Source organism: Blennius ocellaris (assembly GCF_963422515.1).
Source record: "Blennius ocellaris genome assembly, chromosome: 8".
Taxonomy (NCBI): domain Eukaryota; kingdom Metazoa; phylum Chordata; class Actinopteri; order Blenniiformes; family Blenniidae; genus Blennius; species Blennius ocellaris.
The window spans coordinates 7,998,354-8,012,488 of NC_137657.1; the positions used below are offsets into that span (position 1 = coordinate 7,998,354).

At 42.1% G+C, this 14,135-nt stretch overlaps 1 protein-coding gene across 1 annotated transcript; it reads right to left on the reverse strand.

Annotated features, from left to right (window-relative positions):
* Positions 1 to 8,502: 8,502 nt before the first annotated feature.
* On the reverse strand, positions 8,503 to 13,848 carry LOC308133789 (uncharacterized protein; the record flags this gene model as incomplete). Its single annotated transcript, XM_080501301.1, has 5 exons — positions 8,503 to 9,765; positions 10,095 to 10,259; positions 11,088 to 11,264; positions 12,660 to 12,977; positions 13,677 to 13,848. 5 exons carry the CDS (start codon positions 13,846 to 13,848, stop codon positions 8,825 to 8,827), a joined length of 1,773 nt encoding a protein of 590 aa, XP_080357427.1. The 3' UTR covers positions 8,503 to 8,824.
* Between the last annotated feature and the right edge of the window lie 287 nt (positions 13,849 to 14,135).

Consider the following 14,135-nt stretch of genomic DNA (forward strand, 5'->3'; position numbering starts at 1 on the left):
TGGGCTCCTGGGGCTCTTCAGTCTTTGGCGATTCTGGTTCCTCTCTGATCTTTAAGGGTTGTGGTTCCTCTCTGATCTGTGGAGATTCCGGTTCCTCTTTTAATTGAAGAAGTTCTGGTCCCTCTCCGTCTTTTGAGAGTAGTGCTTCCCCTCTGGTCTGTGGAGGTTCTGGTTCCTCTCTGGTCTGTGGAGGTTCCGGTTCCTCTTTTAATTGAAGAAGTTCTGGTCCCTCTCCGTCTTTTGAGAGTAGTGCTTCCCCTCTGGTCTGTGGAGTTTCTGGTTCCTCTCTGGTCTGTGGAGGTTCTGGTGCTTGTGGTTCCTCTCTGGTCTGCGAAGGTTCTGGCTCCTCATGCTCGAGACAGTTTGTTTCTTGTTTAAAAAGCTGCTCCTCACGACAGTCATTGTGCTGTGGGAGCTCTGGAGGGACACAAAAGTACAAGATAAAAGGTTAGTCACATTACCTCTACAGTTACAGCTTTAAAATAAAACAACTCAAGCAGTGAAATTGTTTCATTTAAATTTCAAAAGTAATGTACAGTCATTTTCATTATTGCCTGAAGTGCACGTTTAGCTGCCAGATAAAGGACTCTTTTTTGGGGGGTTAACTTTTCATTGGCGGTATATTCATCTCGAATGACAACATTTTACGATCCTGAGATGGTGTGACAAGGAGATGCCCTGCTTTTTAAATGTTGTCAAGAAATGCCTCTTAAAAAAAACCCAACTATTTCCACAAATTTATTAGGCTGTCCAGGTGGGGGAAAAAGTTATAATTAATAGTTCTATCAGTTGTGTTCAAACTCTTTATTTTGCAATCATGAGTGTATCAAGGTTTTCCCCCCTAATATATATATATATATATATATATATATATATATACACATACGGTTGGTAGTGTTACTGTCAAAATAAAAGCCTCTGATGAGCAGCTGGCTTTAAAAAACTCAAAGTAGTGGTGAGAAACCCGACTCCTTCAACGGACTCACAGGTTTTTGAGTCGTTCATCCAAGTGAATCGGTTGTCTGAGTCATTTGATTGAGTTGCGCATGCGCACTATTTCCACCCGCTCCAGGACCTGGAGGCTCAGCTGAACTGCGACATGAACCACGGGGGGGAGAATCATGTATTCATAGTAAAATGCTGAAACACTTCTGAGGAAAATAAACCATAAGTACACATTAGTTTTCAGTGGTGCTGGTCGCCTTATTCTCCATTATGTGTGTTGTTTTTGAGGTTTATTTGAATCAGAAAATAAATTAGATAAATGATTAAACTGAATAAATATCTGGCATCCAGAATGGCAGATATACAGTATATACTAAATAAATTTAAAAAAAATTTCCTTCCAACATTCTCATTTTCTTTTTTTACTATTATCAATAAATAATGTGATGTTCATAGAGCAGAACTAATTATAGGGGACAATATTAAATGTAACACAATACACACTACATTGTGTATTTTAACATTGTTTATTGTGTATTTACAACATTATTCATGTCTTTATCTCTACAAGCTTTGTGAAACAAACAATGTGTGAACTTTCTGAGCGGAGAGTCGCTGCAGATTTTCAGGTGAGGGAGGGGCGGAGGGCTCACCGCTCACGAGGTGAACGACACAGCGGAAGTGCCACTGACATTCAGTGAACGACTCTTTCGAGGTTCGAGGTGACTCGGGCATGCGAGCTGAACGATTGAAGTGAGGTGAGTCGGTCATTCGTGCTGAACTACACCTACAAGCTGACTCGAGCTGCTTGAAAGCCTCACGTGACTGTAAGGAGCCGGAAGCTGCTGTGCTTAGCAGCTAGCGTTAGCGGCGCAGCTACAAGCTGCTTTTAGCAGCTGTTTTAGCATTATAGCTGCTTTTCTCACAGGGCGACTAAAGTGAGTAATGGAGCTAGACGAGCTGCAGAACAGTGACAGTAATATTTTCTTCTCTGCAGCTGGAGGCTGTAGCAAGAATGACTCAGTGAACGAGTTAATGAACGTGAAAACTCGCGAGCCACCGTTCAGTAAAGTGACTCGCGGGTTTTGAACGATTCGTTCAAATTCGATCATCACTACCTCAAAGCAATTCCTCCGCGGCACTCGCTACAATGTATATTCCACATGAGCAAGCATCGGCAACGTGGAAACAAAACAACCCCTTTTAATATTAAGAGACCTTCAGAATAAGACTCGGTGGTGACTTTTTGCTATTTGGGTTAGAAAGGTTAAGTTATATTGTACTACTATATAGTCGAAGTTTATATATATATATAAACACATTTTGTGGCGACTACCACGTTGTTATTTAAAAGTGCTTGAATCAGTTAAACCGGAAGTGACGACACCGCGTCATCAAGTGTTTTGTAACGATATCCATGTTGTTCAAACCTCGTGTAACTGTATTTTATGGTAGTTCGCGGTAATTCCAGACACTTTTATCGCATTTCCGACCTCGTCTGCAACCATGTTTTGACTCTGATGATTCCTGTACATGCGCCAAAAAAGTCAAAGTCTGAGCGAAACAAGTTTCCCTCCAGAGACACAAATCCAGGCTTGTGTCTGCGGTGGAACAACGAAACTCGACCAGAACGATAGAGATCATCCACGCGACAGATTCGTGTGTTCATTCAGGCGTCTCCTTACCAATTCTGTGCAACTTGATCCGAGGGTTCAAAGTGACGTCCAACAGCCGACATTGACGATCTATCTTTTCCTCGTACTGGACGATAGTTCGTTCCACCACGGTGAGGATCTCCGCAGCAGCAGCAGTTAGTCTCTCGTTGACAAACTCTCTCAAAGCCTGAACTGAAGTCATTGCTGCTGCGGGAGATGAAGAGTTTCCTCTGAGACACACCGCGGAGTCCAACAAGCGCCAAATGCTCCTTCTTCTCTTACTTCCATGGAGGATCACAGACCATGTTCATATTCATACTGACACCTACTGGACGGAGGTGAAGCTGCAGGGCATGGCCAGCGTCTTTACCAAGATGGAGCTCTAAATGAATGGGCTGTCCAGTATTTTACAAATAGAAATGTAATGAACATAATCTGTGAGACAAACTTGTAATCAAATATTTATGACAACAGACTGTACCTGGAATTTCTGATTTGTTGTAAAGTTTTCAGAAATACAACAGGAATAATTGAATTATTTTTTCTTGTTGTTTTATTTTGACACTTGGTGTTGGTATTTCGACAGAGCTTGTGTATGTGGAGGTGACAGGAAGATAAAGGTACAGGAAGGGGGATGGCACACAGTTTTCACAAGACAAGCAAATGGATCAAACAGTTCAATTACGAGAGCGACAACCTTCCTCTGAGGGTGGAAGAGCATCCAATGTATTTATCGAGTTGAATTTAAACTTTATTTCGGACATGGGGGCAAAAATGAAATTATTCAAACAATAACAACAAAATTACATCAACACACACAAAACAAATAAACATAAAAAGCTATAAATAAGTAATGAAACAAATAATGCCTAAGCATAAACAGCTCACAAACAGGGGGTTGAACATGGGATATGCCAAGATGACATTGAGTTCTAGTGTGATGTGCTGAAAGAGTATACTGAAAACATGCATGAAACATGCATGAAGTTTTACCTTTTAGTTTCAGTTATATGTGAGGTGACCCACCCAGGCAGCCGTGGACCTGCTTGAGCATCCGATCCGCCTTTAATAATATATACACATAATAATATGTGTTTTATGGTTGTGTATTTTATTCATTCTGTATAATTTGATGTACCACAGGGAAAAGCTCAACCAGGGACAGGAGTTGAAAATTAGCATTCTCTGCTACACACTCTGTATGTGTCGCATCAGCTGCATCTTTCATGTTGTAACTATGTATGACCACATTGTCCCTGTCAAATAAATAAATAAATAAAATTAAAAAAATAAAAATAAATTAAGTGTCAATTTTGTCGCCTCTGGATTCTATTTGTTTGACAGCAGTCGATCCGATGGTTGTCCATTTTGTAGACGTTTGTGATGCGAAGCCGTGTACGTCACCAGTCGGCGTCAAGCCTTGCTTGAGGGACAGCAACCCAGTCATCCACGATCCACCCATACGCCCTGTCAGTGTTGCCATCCACCTCATCATGTCCATTGTGATGTGCCCCATTAAGTCCCCTTCATCTGGAACAAGTACAGTCTTCCTTGCATCCAGCATCTGTGACTATAATCAGTACAGAAACATCAACACCACGTAGTGTCGTACTCCCGGTGTACTTAAAAGATTTACTTGTACAAATTAAAAACACTTATATGGGCCAGTAAGAGATTATAACCACACATAATGTAATTAATCAAAAATAATGTGTCTTACTCTCTTTCTTCGCCAGCGCAGACTTCATGGCTTCTGCTTAGAAGTTCCTTCGTAGGGTTTCATAATACGTTTTACAGGCAGCTGAAAAACAGTTAAATGAGGATGTTATTACAAGATGTTTATTACCAGATTCTTCAGATAGTGTTTTTGTTGTTATTTCCAGCCATCACTGCTGTTGATGAAGATACTTACATAGAAGGAAGTCAGTCTCTGCAGTTTCCACATCGGGACTTGCAGCCATCGTTTGAACCAAATATGTAGTGACGGCCTCGTTGCGAGGAGAGTCCAGTCTGTGAAAATAAGTAAGAACATTGACGACTTAAACCAGAACAAAGGTTACGTATTCCGGTCCTTAAAAGAACTGAAGTAGCAGACACAATTTGAACAAATAGTCTCACCCTTGTTCTGCTTCATAACGTATGATGTTGTTTTCCGAGTTGTGAATTTTACGAACCATTTCCTAAAAGTCCAAAAAAGGAAAGAAAGTCATGTTTGTGAACAAAAATGGAGGAATTACAACGTACAACTGTTTAATGTCACCAATTCAGACCATCGTGCGAAAGCTCACTGAAAATCTCCCACAAATGGAAGCTGGACTGGTTCTTACCGCAATTTTGGGACCGTGTCTTTTCCGCTTCATCTCCTCCCCACCGAAGAAGCTGTATAACTTGGCTTCCATGGCAGCCATCCTCCCCTGTAGCCTCTGCTCCCTTGCCTCCGATGCAGCGTGACAGCGGTCCAGCTTCTGCTCCAGCCGTGCCACCTGGTGGGACAACGCGCTGATAGCGCTCAACAGTTTTTCCTCAGTGTCTGCTGTGACTGGAAGACGTCGGTCATGTCCAGGCTGCCCATGCCGAGGTGTTTGTAGTGAATACGGCTTCTCACCTGTGTGAATTCTCATGTGGATCAACAAAGAATCCTGTTGGTTGAAACTTTTACCGCAAAGTTCACAACTTATTTTCTTCTTATCAGTGAGAGTTTCTACATTCTGATATATTTTAGGTTTTTTACGGACATTTCCACCACGTGTTTGCTCATGAAGAAGCTTTTCACATTGAGCCTGATTCTCTGACACAGGAACGTCGTCCACACGGTCACTATGAAATATGCTTCTTCCTTTCAGCTCTGCATTTATAGTTGATTCTGAGTCAACACACCTTTTTACACGGTGGACCTCAGAGTCACGAGAGAGGAACTGTACTTCTTCTTGTTCACTCAGGAAACTTTGCTCCTCAATAGAAGGAATCTTAAAGGAATCACTTTCAAACGTCAGTGTGAGTCGCTCTCCCTCCTGGCTGGTACCAAGTTCCTGGTGCTCCTCAATCTGTGGAGATTCTGGTTCCTCGTGTTCGTCTTTCACCTTTAGAAGTTCCGGTTCTTCTGGTTCCTCTTTAATCTGTGGAGGTTCTGGCTCCTCCTGCTCTCGACAGTCGTTTGTTTCCTGTTCAAAGAGCTGCTCTTCTCCACAGTCATGGTGCTGTGGGAGCTCTGGAGGGACAAAAAAGTACAAGAAAAAAGTATAGTTACATTACTTCTACAGTTACAGCTTAAGAAAAAAACAAAACAAAACAAAAACTCTTATTGAAGGAGCGAAACTGAAAACTTTCATAAAATTTTCAAAAATAACATACAGTCGTAATATTGTTGCTTGACATGCACCTTCACATGGTGGATTAACTTGGTTAATCCACCAGTCCACCAAAACCTGGTGGATTAAACGGTGCCGGTGTGAAAGCATCCCGAAGGCACAGAACCAACTCTGAACCAGCTGATTTCTCCACTGTTGCGTGGGATTTCATCACAATATAGACAATCTCTAGTCTACAATATAATCCACAAAACAGTAGGGGAACAAAAATGCTAATAATATTTTATAATATTTTAACCTTGTTTAAATCTATTGTCTGGTAGTAAGAGGTGATTCTAGATGCTCTTCCCACATGTCCGACCTCAACCGGAACTGTGTATCGATTCTACAAAAATGTCCAAGTCTGAGCTAAACTCAAGTTTCCCTCCAGAGACACAAATTCTACTTGCGTCTGAACAAAATGCAGCCGTGACGATGGAGATCTCCACGAGCCAGATTCATGTGTTCATTCAGGCTTCTCCTTACCTGCTGTGTGCCAGTTCATTTGAGGTTTCCGGTTGATTTCCAGAAGCCTGCGTTGACGACCAATCTCCTCCTCATACTGGACGATAGTTTGTTCAAACACGCTGAAGATTTCTGCAGCAGCAACACTTAGTCTCCTGTTGACGAACTCTCTCAGAGCCTGAACTGAAGCCACTGTTGCTGCAGGAGATGAAACATCAACAACTTGGTTACACAATTAACCAGTCTTGAGTAGACTGGTGTGTCCTCTGGTGTGCCAACATGAGAGGCACGACTAACACAGCTGATGTTCAGCTTTATGGGTTTAAGGTTTTTTTAGCCTCCAATTTTTTTTCTTCTTCACTGGCCCTAATACTCTTCTGTAGTATAATAGTTGCATTTTTATATTTTAAACTTATACATTTTGAAATGTATATATGCACAATGTATGCTGTATCTGTCTTTTTTTCACCCATGTTTTTGTTTTACATGGACCTTGTGTCTGCAATAAAGATTCTCAATGACGAGACAGGCAGTGTTTTGAGTCTTACCTGCAGGGGGCGTGCTCACGTTGCTGCGGCTGACAGGTGGAGGTTCACTCCGGAGCGCGTCGGAATCGCGACATCTACTCAAAGTTATCGCGTGCTGCGTGTGCAAGTGTTTCTGCATATTGGTCGTATTTCCTCCCTTTGATGAAATGTCCACTTTGCAAGTGTTGCAGGTCGCCCTGTTATTCTCCTTCTCCGTGAAATGTAACCAAACCTTCGAGCGTTTGCGCCGCTTGGGCCCCATGTTTCCCGCTGGTGAGAGACGTCGCCACGCACACTGCGTAGTTTACGTAAGCCACGCAACGTGAATGGTGACGCCATTGCCGCTTCTCTTCCCCTTCGGCATTTCACGGCAGTTTCTATCCCGGAAGTTCTAACCATAACATCTGCTGGCTCTACCCACCGACTCTATAGTTTCCGTTGCCTTTAAAAAAACCAATTCAAATATCTTCTGCACCTTCCTCTGCCTCCCCACACCTGTATCTCCTTAACTCATCCTCCTCCTTCAGTTCCTTCTCTTCTTCAATCCTTCAATATTCCTTGTATCACTCAAACTTCCTGCAGTTCACCAGCACTTGTTTCTGATTCTTGGCAAAGATGATAATGGCCTGTTGGACATTTCCACATTATGTGTTTTGTACTGATTAAATAGGTATGTTTGATTCTTAATCCGGTGAAAATACTTTTCTTTCCTCCTGCCTCCCCCACTCACGAATCCCACTACATTTTGAACACTGTAAAGATGCCTTTCTCTTGTCTCTTTATCCCATTGCTGCTGCAATTTCTTTATGCATTTCCCTTCAGAATATGGATCTTGTCTCTGTTCTCGCCAACCTGATGGTGGTATCAATATTTGCTTTGTGCCTGGCTTTCTTGACCAACAACCCCGTCTTTAAACCTCTAAATACTCAGCAATTGTTCCATAAAGTGGGTCTTGTCTACTGTGGGACACACCTGATCTGAGGTGGTGTCATTCATACCCACTTGAATCAGTGGTATGTGTTTGCATTACGGTGTGAAGAGAACCGCAGCGATAGAACCCGCAGCTGTAGTACATATGAGGGTAACTGTGTAGGAGTCTAAAAATACATCCATCCCCTGAATTTCCCTTTGGGGAGTATTAGAGTACACATTATAGTTTATCATCTTCTGGATAGGTATTCTATAATCATCATTCGATATAAGATTAGTAATGTTTTATTGATGTTTAATATAGTCAGAGTAACAGTGGTTTTAATCATTTTTCATATACACCCTTGGATTGTAAGGCAATAATGTACTTTGAGCTCTTCAGAGTTCGTGTCAAGCTTTTCAACATCACATGATTCATGAACGCTACTCTGTATGGCTGCTACTGATCGCTCTATTCAAGAAAGTAATTACCCCTCGAGGGATTAAATAATAATTTGTGATTTGGGGCTCAAGCTTGACTGGCTGAATGATATCTCCCACTGAGCCTGGTGATGCAGGGTTTCAGGAAGGTAAATGAAGATCAGACAGTAAGTACAATTCAAAGGGGTTGTTTATTCAAAGGCGCAACCGGAGCTCCACACTTGACACAGACATGCAAGACACAACAAGACTTCCACGGACTCCTTCAGTCCTCTTGTTTTAAGTCTTTCTCTCTCGAATCAACACTTCCCGAGGCCTGATCTCTGCGTCAATAAAAGTTTGTAAACGGTGCAAGAGACAACACAACATCCCCTCAATGACGCCATCTCTGATGGAGACCTGAGAGAAAACCGTTAAAGTGGTCCAAAAGGCACCACAGATTTGGAGATGACCGAGGTCTATCTGTGCATTCCTGTAGAAAACATTTACTCTGCAACAACTGGTCAGAGATCAAACTAGGCCGTTCGGAAGTGTATTAGGAATTTCCCCTACACTTCTCACCTGTGTGAGTTCTCATGTGGCGCAACAAAGTACTCTGTAAAGTGAAAGGTTTCCTACATGCCTTACAAGAATACGGCTTCTCACCTGTGTGAATTCTCATGTGGCGCAACAAAGAAGTCCCTAAACTGAAACTTTTCCGACATGCTTTACAAGAATATGGCTTCTCGCCCGTGTGAGTTCTCATGTGGCGCAACAAAGTACTCTGTAAACGGAAACATTTACTGCATGCTTTACAACAATACGGCTTCTCACCTGTGTGTGTTCTCATGTGGCCCAACAAATGACTGTGCTCACGGAAACTATTCCCACATGTTTCACACGAATACGGCTTCTCACCTGTGTGAATTCTCATGTGGATCAACAAACCAGATTGTCGGCTGAAACTTTTACTACAGACTTCACAAGTTATTTTCTTCTTATCAGTGAGAGTTTCTAAGTTCTGATACAATTTAGGTTTTTTAGGGACATTTCCACCACGCGTTTCCTCACAAAGAGGCTTTTCACATTGAGCCTGATTCTCTGACACAGGAACGTCGTCCACACGGTCACTATGAAATATGCTTCTTTCTTTCAGCTCTGCGTTTATAGTTGATTCTGAGTCAATACATCTTTTTACAGGGTGGACTTCAGAGTCACGGGAGAGGAACTGCTCAGTGTCCGGTACTACTTCTTGTTCAATCAGGAAACTTTGCTCCTCAATAGAAAGAATGTTAAAGGAATCACTTTCAAACTTCAGTGTGAGTCGCTCTCCCTCCTGGCTGGTACCAAGTTCCTGGTGCTCCTCAATCTGTGGAGATTCTGGTTCCTCGTGTTCCTCTTTGATCTGTGGAGGTTCTGGCTCCTCCTGCTCTCGGCAGTAGCTTGATTCCTGTTCGAAGAGCTGCTCCTCTCTACAGTCATTGTGCTGTGGGAGCTCTGGAGGGACAAAAAAGTTACATTACTTCTCCAGTTCCAGCTTTTAAAAAAAACTAAAAAAAACTAAACTACAGCCACTGGTTGAGCCTGTAGAGCAGTGCTACTCAATTCCAGGCCTGGAGGGCTGATGTCCTGCACATTTTGGATGACTCCCAGCTTCAGCACATCTCAATATAATGGTCATGTCATCACCAAGCTTGTAAAAAAGCCAGATAATGAGCCCCTTTCTGCATTCAGGTGTGTTGTAATTGGGAGAGACCTAAAACATGCAGGATGTTGGCCCTCATTGCCCAGAATTAAGTTCCCCTGCTGTGGAGGAATACAAATACCTGGGTATTGGCTTTGACAACCAACTGAGGCTCCTAACTGAAGAAGTTCTGGTTCCCAATCTTCCTCTTTAATCTGTAGAGATTCGGGCTCCGGCTGCTCTTGATGATACTTTGTTTTCTGTTTAAAGAGTTTCTCCTCTCTACAGTCATGGTGCTGTGGGAGCTCTGAAGGGACAAAAATGTACAAGATAAAAGGTGAGTTACATTAGTTTTTAGAGTTCCAGATTAAAAAAACAACCAAAAAAAACCTAAACAAACTGGGACTCAAGCAGAGAATTCGAAAACATTCAAATTTTAAAACTAGTGGTGGCTGCTGGTAAATTTCTTAGGTGGGGATCTTCATCATTCTTCAATTTCAGCCATTATTCTGAGTGCTAACTTGAACACAGTATGTTCATACACCACATCACAACAAGATATTGAAACTGCTGTTTCATTGCTAGAGGAATTCCCAGCTGCTTCTGAATGAAAACTTTATCAATTTCAATGTGAAATGTTATGCTTGTACCAAACAAATGACCAAACTTTACATGCTATCCCTCTTAAAATGTGTGTTAGCTTCCAAAATGAAAGAAAACAAACCAAAACAAACTAATACTATATTGAACTCGTGGCTTCAAAGAGACTCGTCAATTTAGGAAGAGTCCTTTTAACGAAAGCTGAAGATGATTCAATTTGTGTCTCCAGCGCTTTCCCTCATCAATGTCTGTGATTCGACATGTAAGCTTAATGTTCATCAACACTGTATGGAAGAATAAGCATCGCCAAATAAAGAAAGTCTTGCTTTCTGGATGGATTTGATTTCCTGGATTTCATGGACTTGAATCAAACCTTGAAGGCGAAATGGCTTAAAAGGTCCAGATTCATTATAGCATTTCATTATATTCATAATACGCCCTTTACTGGCAAGTAGCCACTGGTCGTTATTTTTTGTTTTGCTTGATATGTAAGCAATAATGTGACATTCATGTCTTCAATCAGATTTCTCCATACCTGTTTTGTGTAACTTGACTCCAGAGTTCCAGTTGATTTCCAGAAGCCTGCGTTGGTGATCTATCTTTTCCTCGTACTGGACGATAGTTTTTTCAACCACGGTGAAGATTTCTGCAACAGCAGCAGTTAGTCGGTCGTTGATAAACTCTCTCAAAGCCTCAACTGAACTCTTTGTTGCTGCAGGAGATGACATATTTCCTCAGTGAGTCACGGGAACACAATGGAGAACCCACAGGGTCCAAACCGGATCCAAAGTTGCTTCTTCTCTCGCAGTAGAATCAAAAACAATGTTCAGCTTCATACTGACACCTACTGGTCGGAGGCGACACTGCAGGTTCTCGCCAGCCTCTTTGCCGAGCTGGAGCCCTTTTATGAATGGACTGTCCTGGTTTATTTTATAGTTAGCAATTTATCGAGCATTATCTGTGAGGAATAAACATGTAAATGATTTTGTATGAGAGGCAATGTCTGGAATTTCTGATATATTTTCCAGAAAGATACCAGGAACTATGACCAACAAATTACCAAATTATTGCTGCCTTCCAGCACATAGAACCACCGGAAATCTCCTACAAGATTGTCATATTTTCCAAAACAGACAAAAAAGCAGTAGTGTTGGAGGTAAAAAAAGGAAATGTGCTTCTCTTAAGATTCATGATACAATCATGAAACTTTTGTCAGTCTCTGTGGAGTTCGACACAAACAGAAACCAAATTTATTTAAACTTCTCATTCCTTATGACAAACCAGAAACAACAAATTTTATTCATACAGTCTCAACAGTGTTTAAATCAGTATTCTTTTCTTTAAACTGGATGTTAACTTGGGATTTTGGGCTCAAGCTTGACTTCCAAAACGAAATTTCCCATAGTCTCTCATGACTCCATCTTTTTGTGAGTTCTCATGTGGCGCACCAAGGTACTCCGTTGATTGAAACATTTGTTGCAAATTTCACAGCAATACGGCTTCTCACCCGTGTGAGTTCTCATGTGACGCAACAAATGATAATGGACACCGAAACATTTCCCACAAATTTCACAAGAATGCGGCTTCTCACCTGTGTGCGTTCTTGTGTGACGCAACAAATGACTGTGTTCACTGAAACTTTTCCCGCAAAACTCACAAGAATATGGCTTCTGACCTGTGTGAGTTCTCGTGTGACTCATCAAACTCGTCCACTGGCTGAAACGATTCCCACACGTTTCACAGGAATATGGCTTCTCACCTGTGTGAGTTCTCATGTGGACCAACAAAGTCTTGTGCAAACCGAAACTTTTCCCACAAATTTCACAAGAATATGGCTTCTCACCTGTGTGAGTTCTCATGTGGACCAACAAATTACCATGGTCACTGAAACTTTTCCCACATATTTCACAAGGATACGGCTTCTCACCTGTGTGAGTTCTCATGTGGACTAACAAACTGGCCTGTCGGCTGAAACTTCTACCACAGAGTTCACAAATTATTTTCTTCACATCAGTAAAAGTTTCTAAGTTCTGACATAAATTATTTGCTCTACAGACATTTTCACCACGTGTTTCCTCACAAAGAAGCTTTTCCCATTCAGCCTGACTCTCTGACACAGGAACGTCGTCCACACGGTCAGAGTCACGGGAGAGGAACTGCTCGGTGTCCGGTACTTCTTCTCGTTCAATCAGGAAACTGTGCTCTTCAATAGAAGGAATGTTAAAGGAATCACTTTCAAACTTCAGTGTGAGTCGCTCTCCCTCCTGGCTGGTACCAAGTTCCTGGTGCTCCTCAATCTGTGGAGATTCTGGTTCCTCGTGTTCCTCTTTGATCTGTGGAGGTTCTGGCTCCTCCTGCTCTGGACAGTAGCTTGATTCCTGTTTGAAGAGCTGCTCCTCTCTACAGTCATCGTGGTCTGGGAGCTCTGGAGGGACAAGAGTTACATTACTTCTACAGCTCCAGCTTAAAAACAAAACAAAACATCAGTCATTGGTTGAGACTGCAGAGCAGTGGTACTCAATTCCAGGCCTCGACGGCTGATGTCCTGCACGTTTTGGATGACTCCCAGCTTCAGCACATCTCAATATAATGGTCATGTCCTCATCGAGCAGGTAAAAAAGCCATATAATGAGCCCCTTTCAGCATTCAAGTTTGTTGCTACAGGGAGAGACCTAAAACATGCAGGATGTTGGCCTTGTTGAATTCAGTTCTTCTCAGCCTCCATTCAAGAGCAACATATCCCATTGAAGACTGTAGATAGCAGTCATATAATAATGGAACAAATAGAAAGGGGAAGAAGTCCCAAGTCAGACTACTGCTGAAGTCCGCTCCTGCCTCCGGCATCAAATGACTTTAGAGCTCCATAGCTACTCTCATTCTTTCTCTTTATTCGTTTAACGTGCTGCTCATTGGTCACCTAATTGCCCCACGAGGACAAATATATATATATATATTTCTGGTTCTGATTAATTAATCCATTACATTACGGTATTTTGTGGTAGTTCGGAGTTAGTTGCTGATTATATTTTTCGACAAGTAACTTGTAATTGTAACGGACTGCATTGCATTTACAAGTAATCCTCCCACGAGTCACATTCATGTGTTCATTCAGACTTTTCCATACCTGTGATGTGTCGCATGTGTTGAGGGTTCCAGCTGTTTTCCAGAAGCTTGCGGTGGTGATCAATCTCCTCCTCGTACTGAACGATAGTTTTTTCAAACACCGTGAAGATTTCTGCAGCAGCAGCAGTTAGTCTCTCGCTAATAAACTCTCTAAAAGCCTCGACTGAACTCATTGTTGCAGTGGATTTCCTCGACCGCCTGCAAAGCTGCTTCTTCTCTCGCTGTTTGGAGGATCACAAGCCACATTCAGCTTCACAGTGACACCGACTGGTCAGAGAGGGAACTACAGGCAGAATTTGAAGATTAAACATTTGTTTTCCATCTGGGTTGAGCTACACAGACGTTTCTCTGGTTGCATCAGGAACCTTAGAGAAGCCCATTTCATTTGTATAACATATTTATGACATGACTGCTTTTTTGTGTGGTTTGAAACATGAAAAATCTTGTAATGAGCAGATAT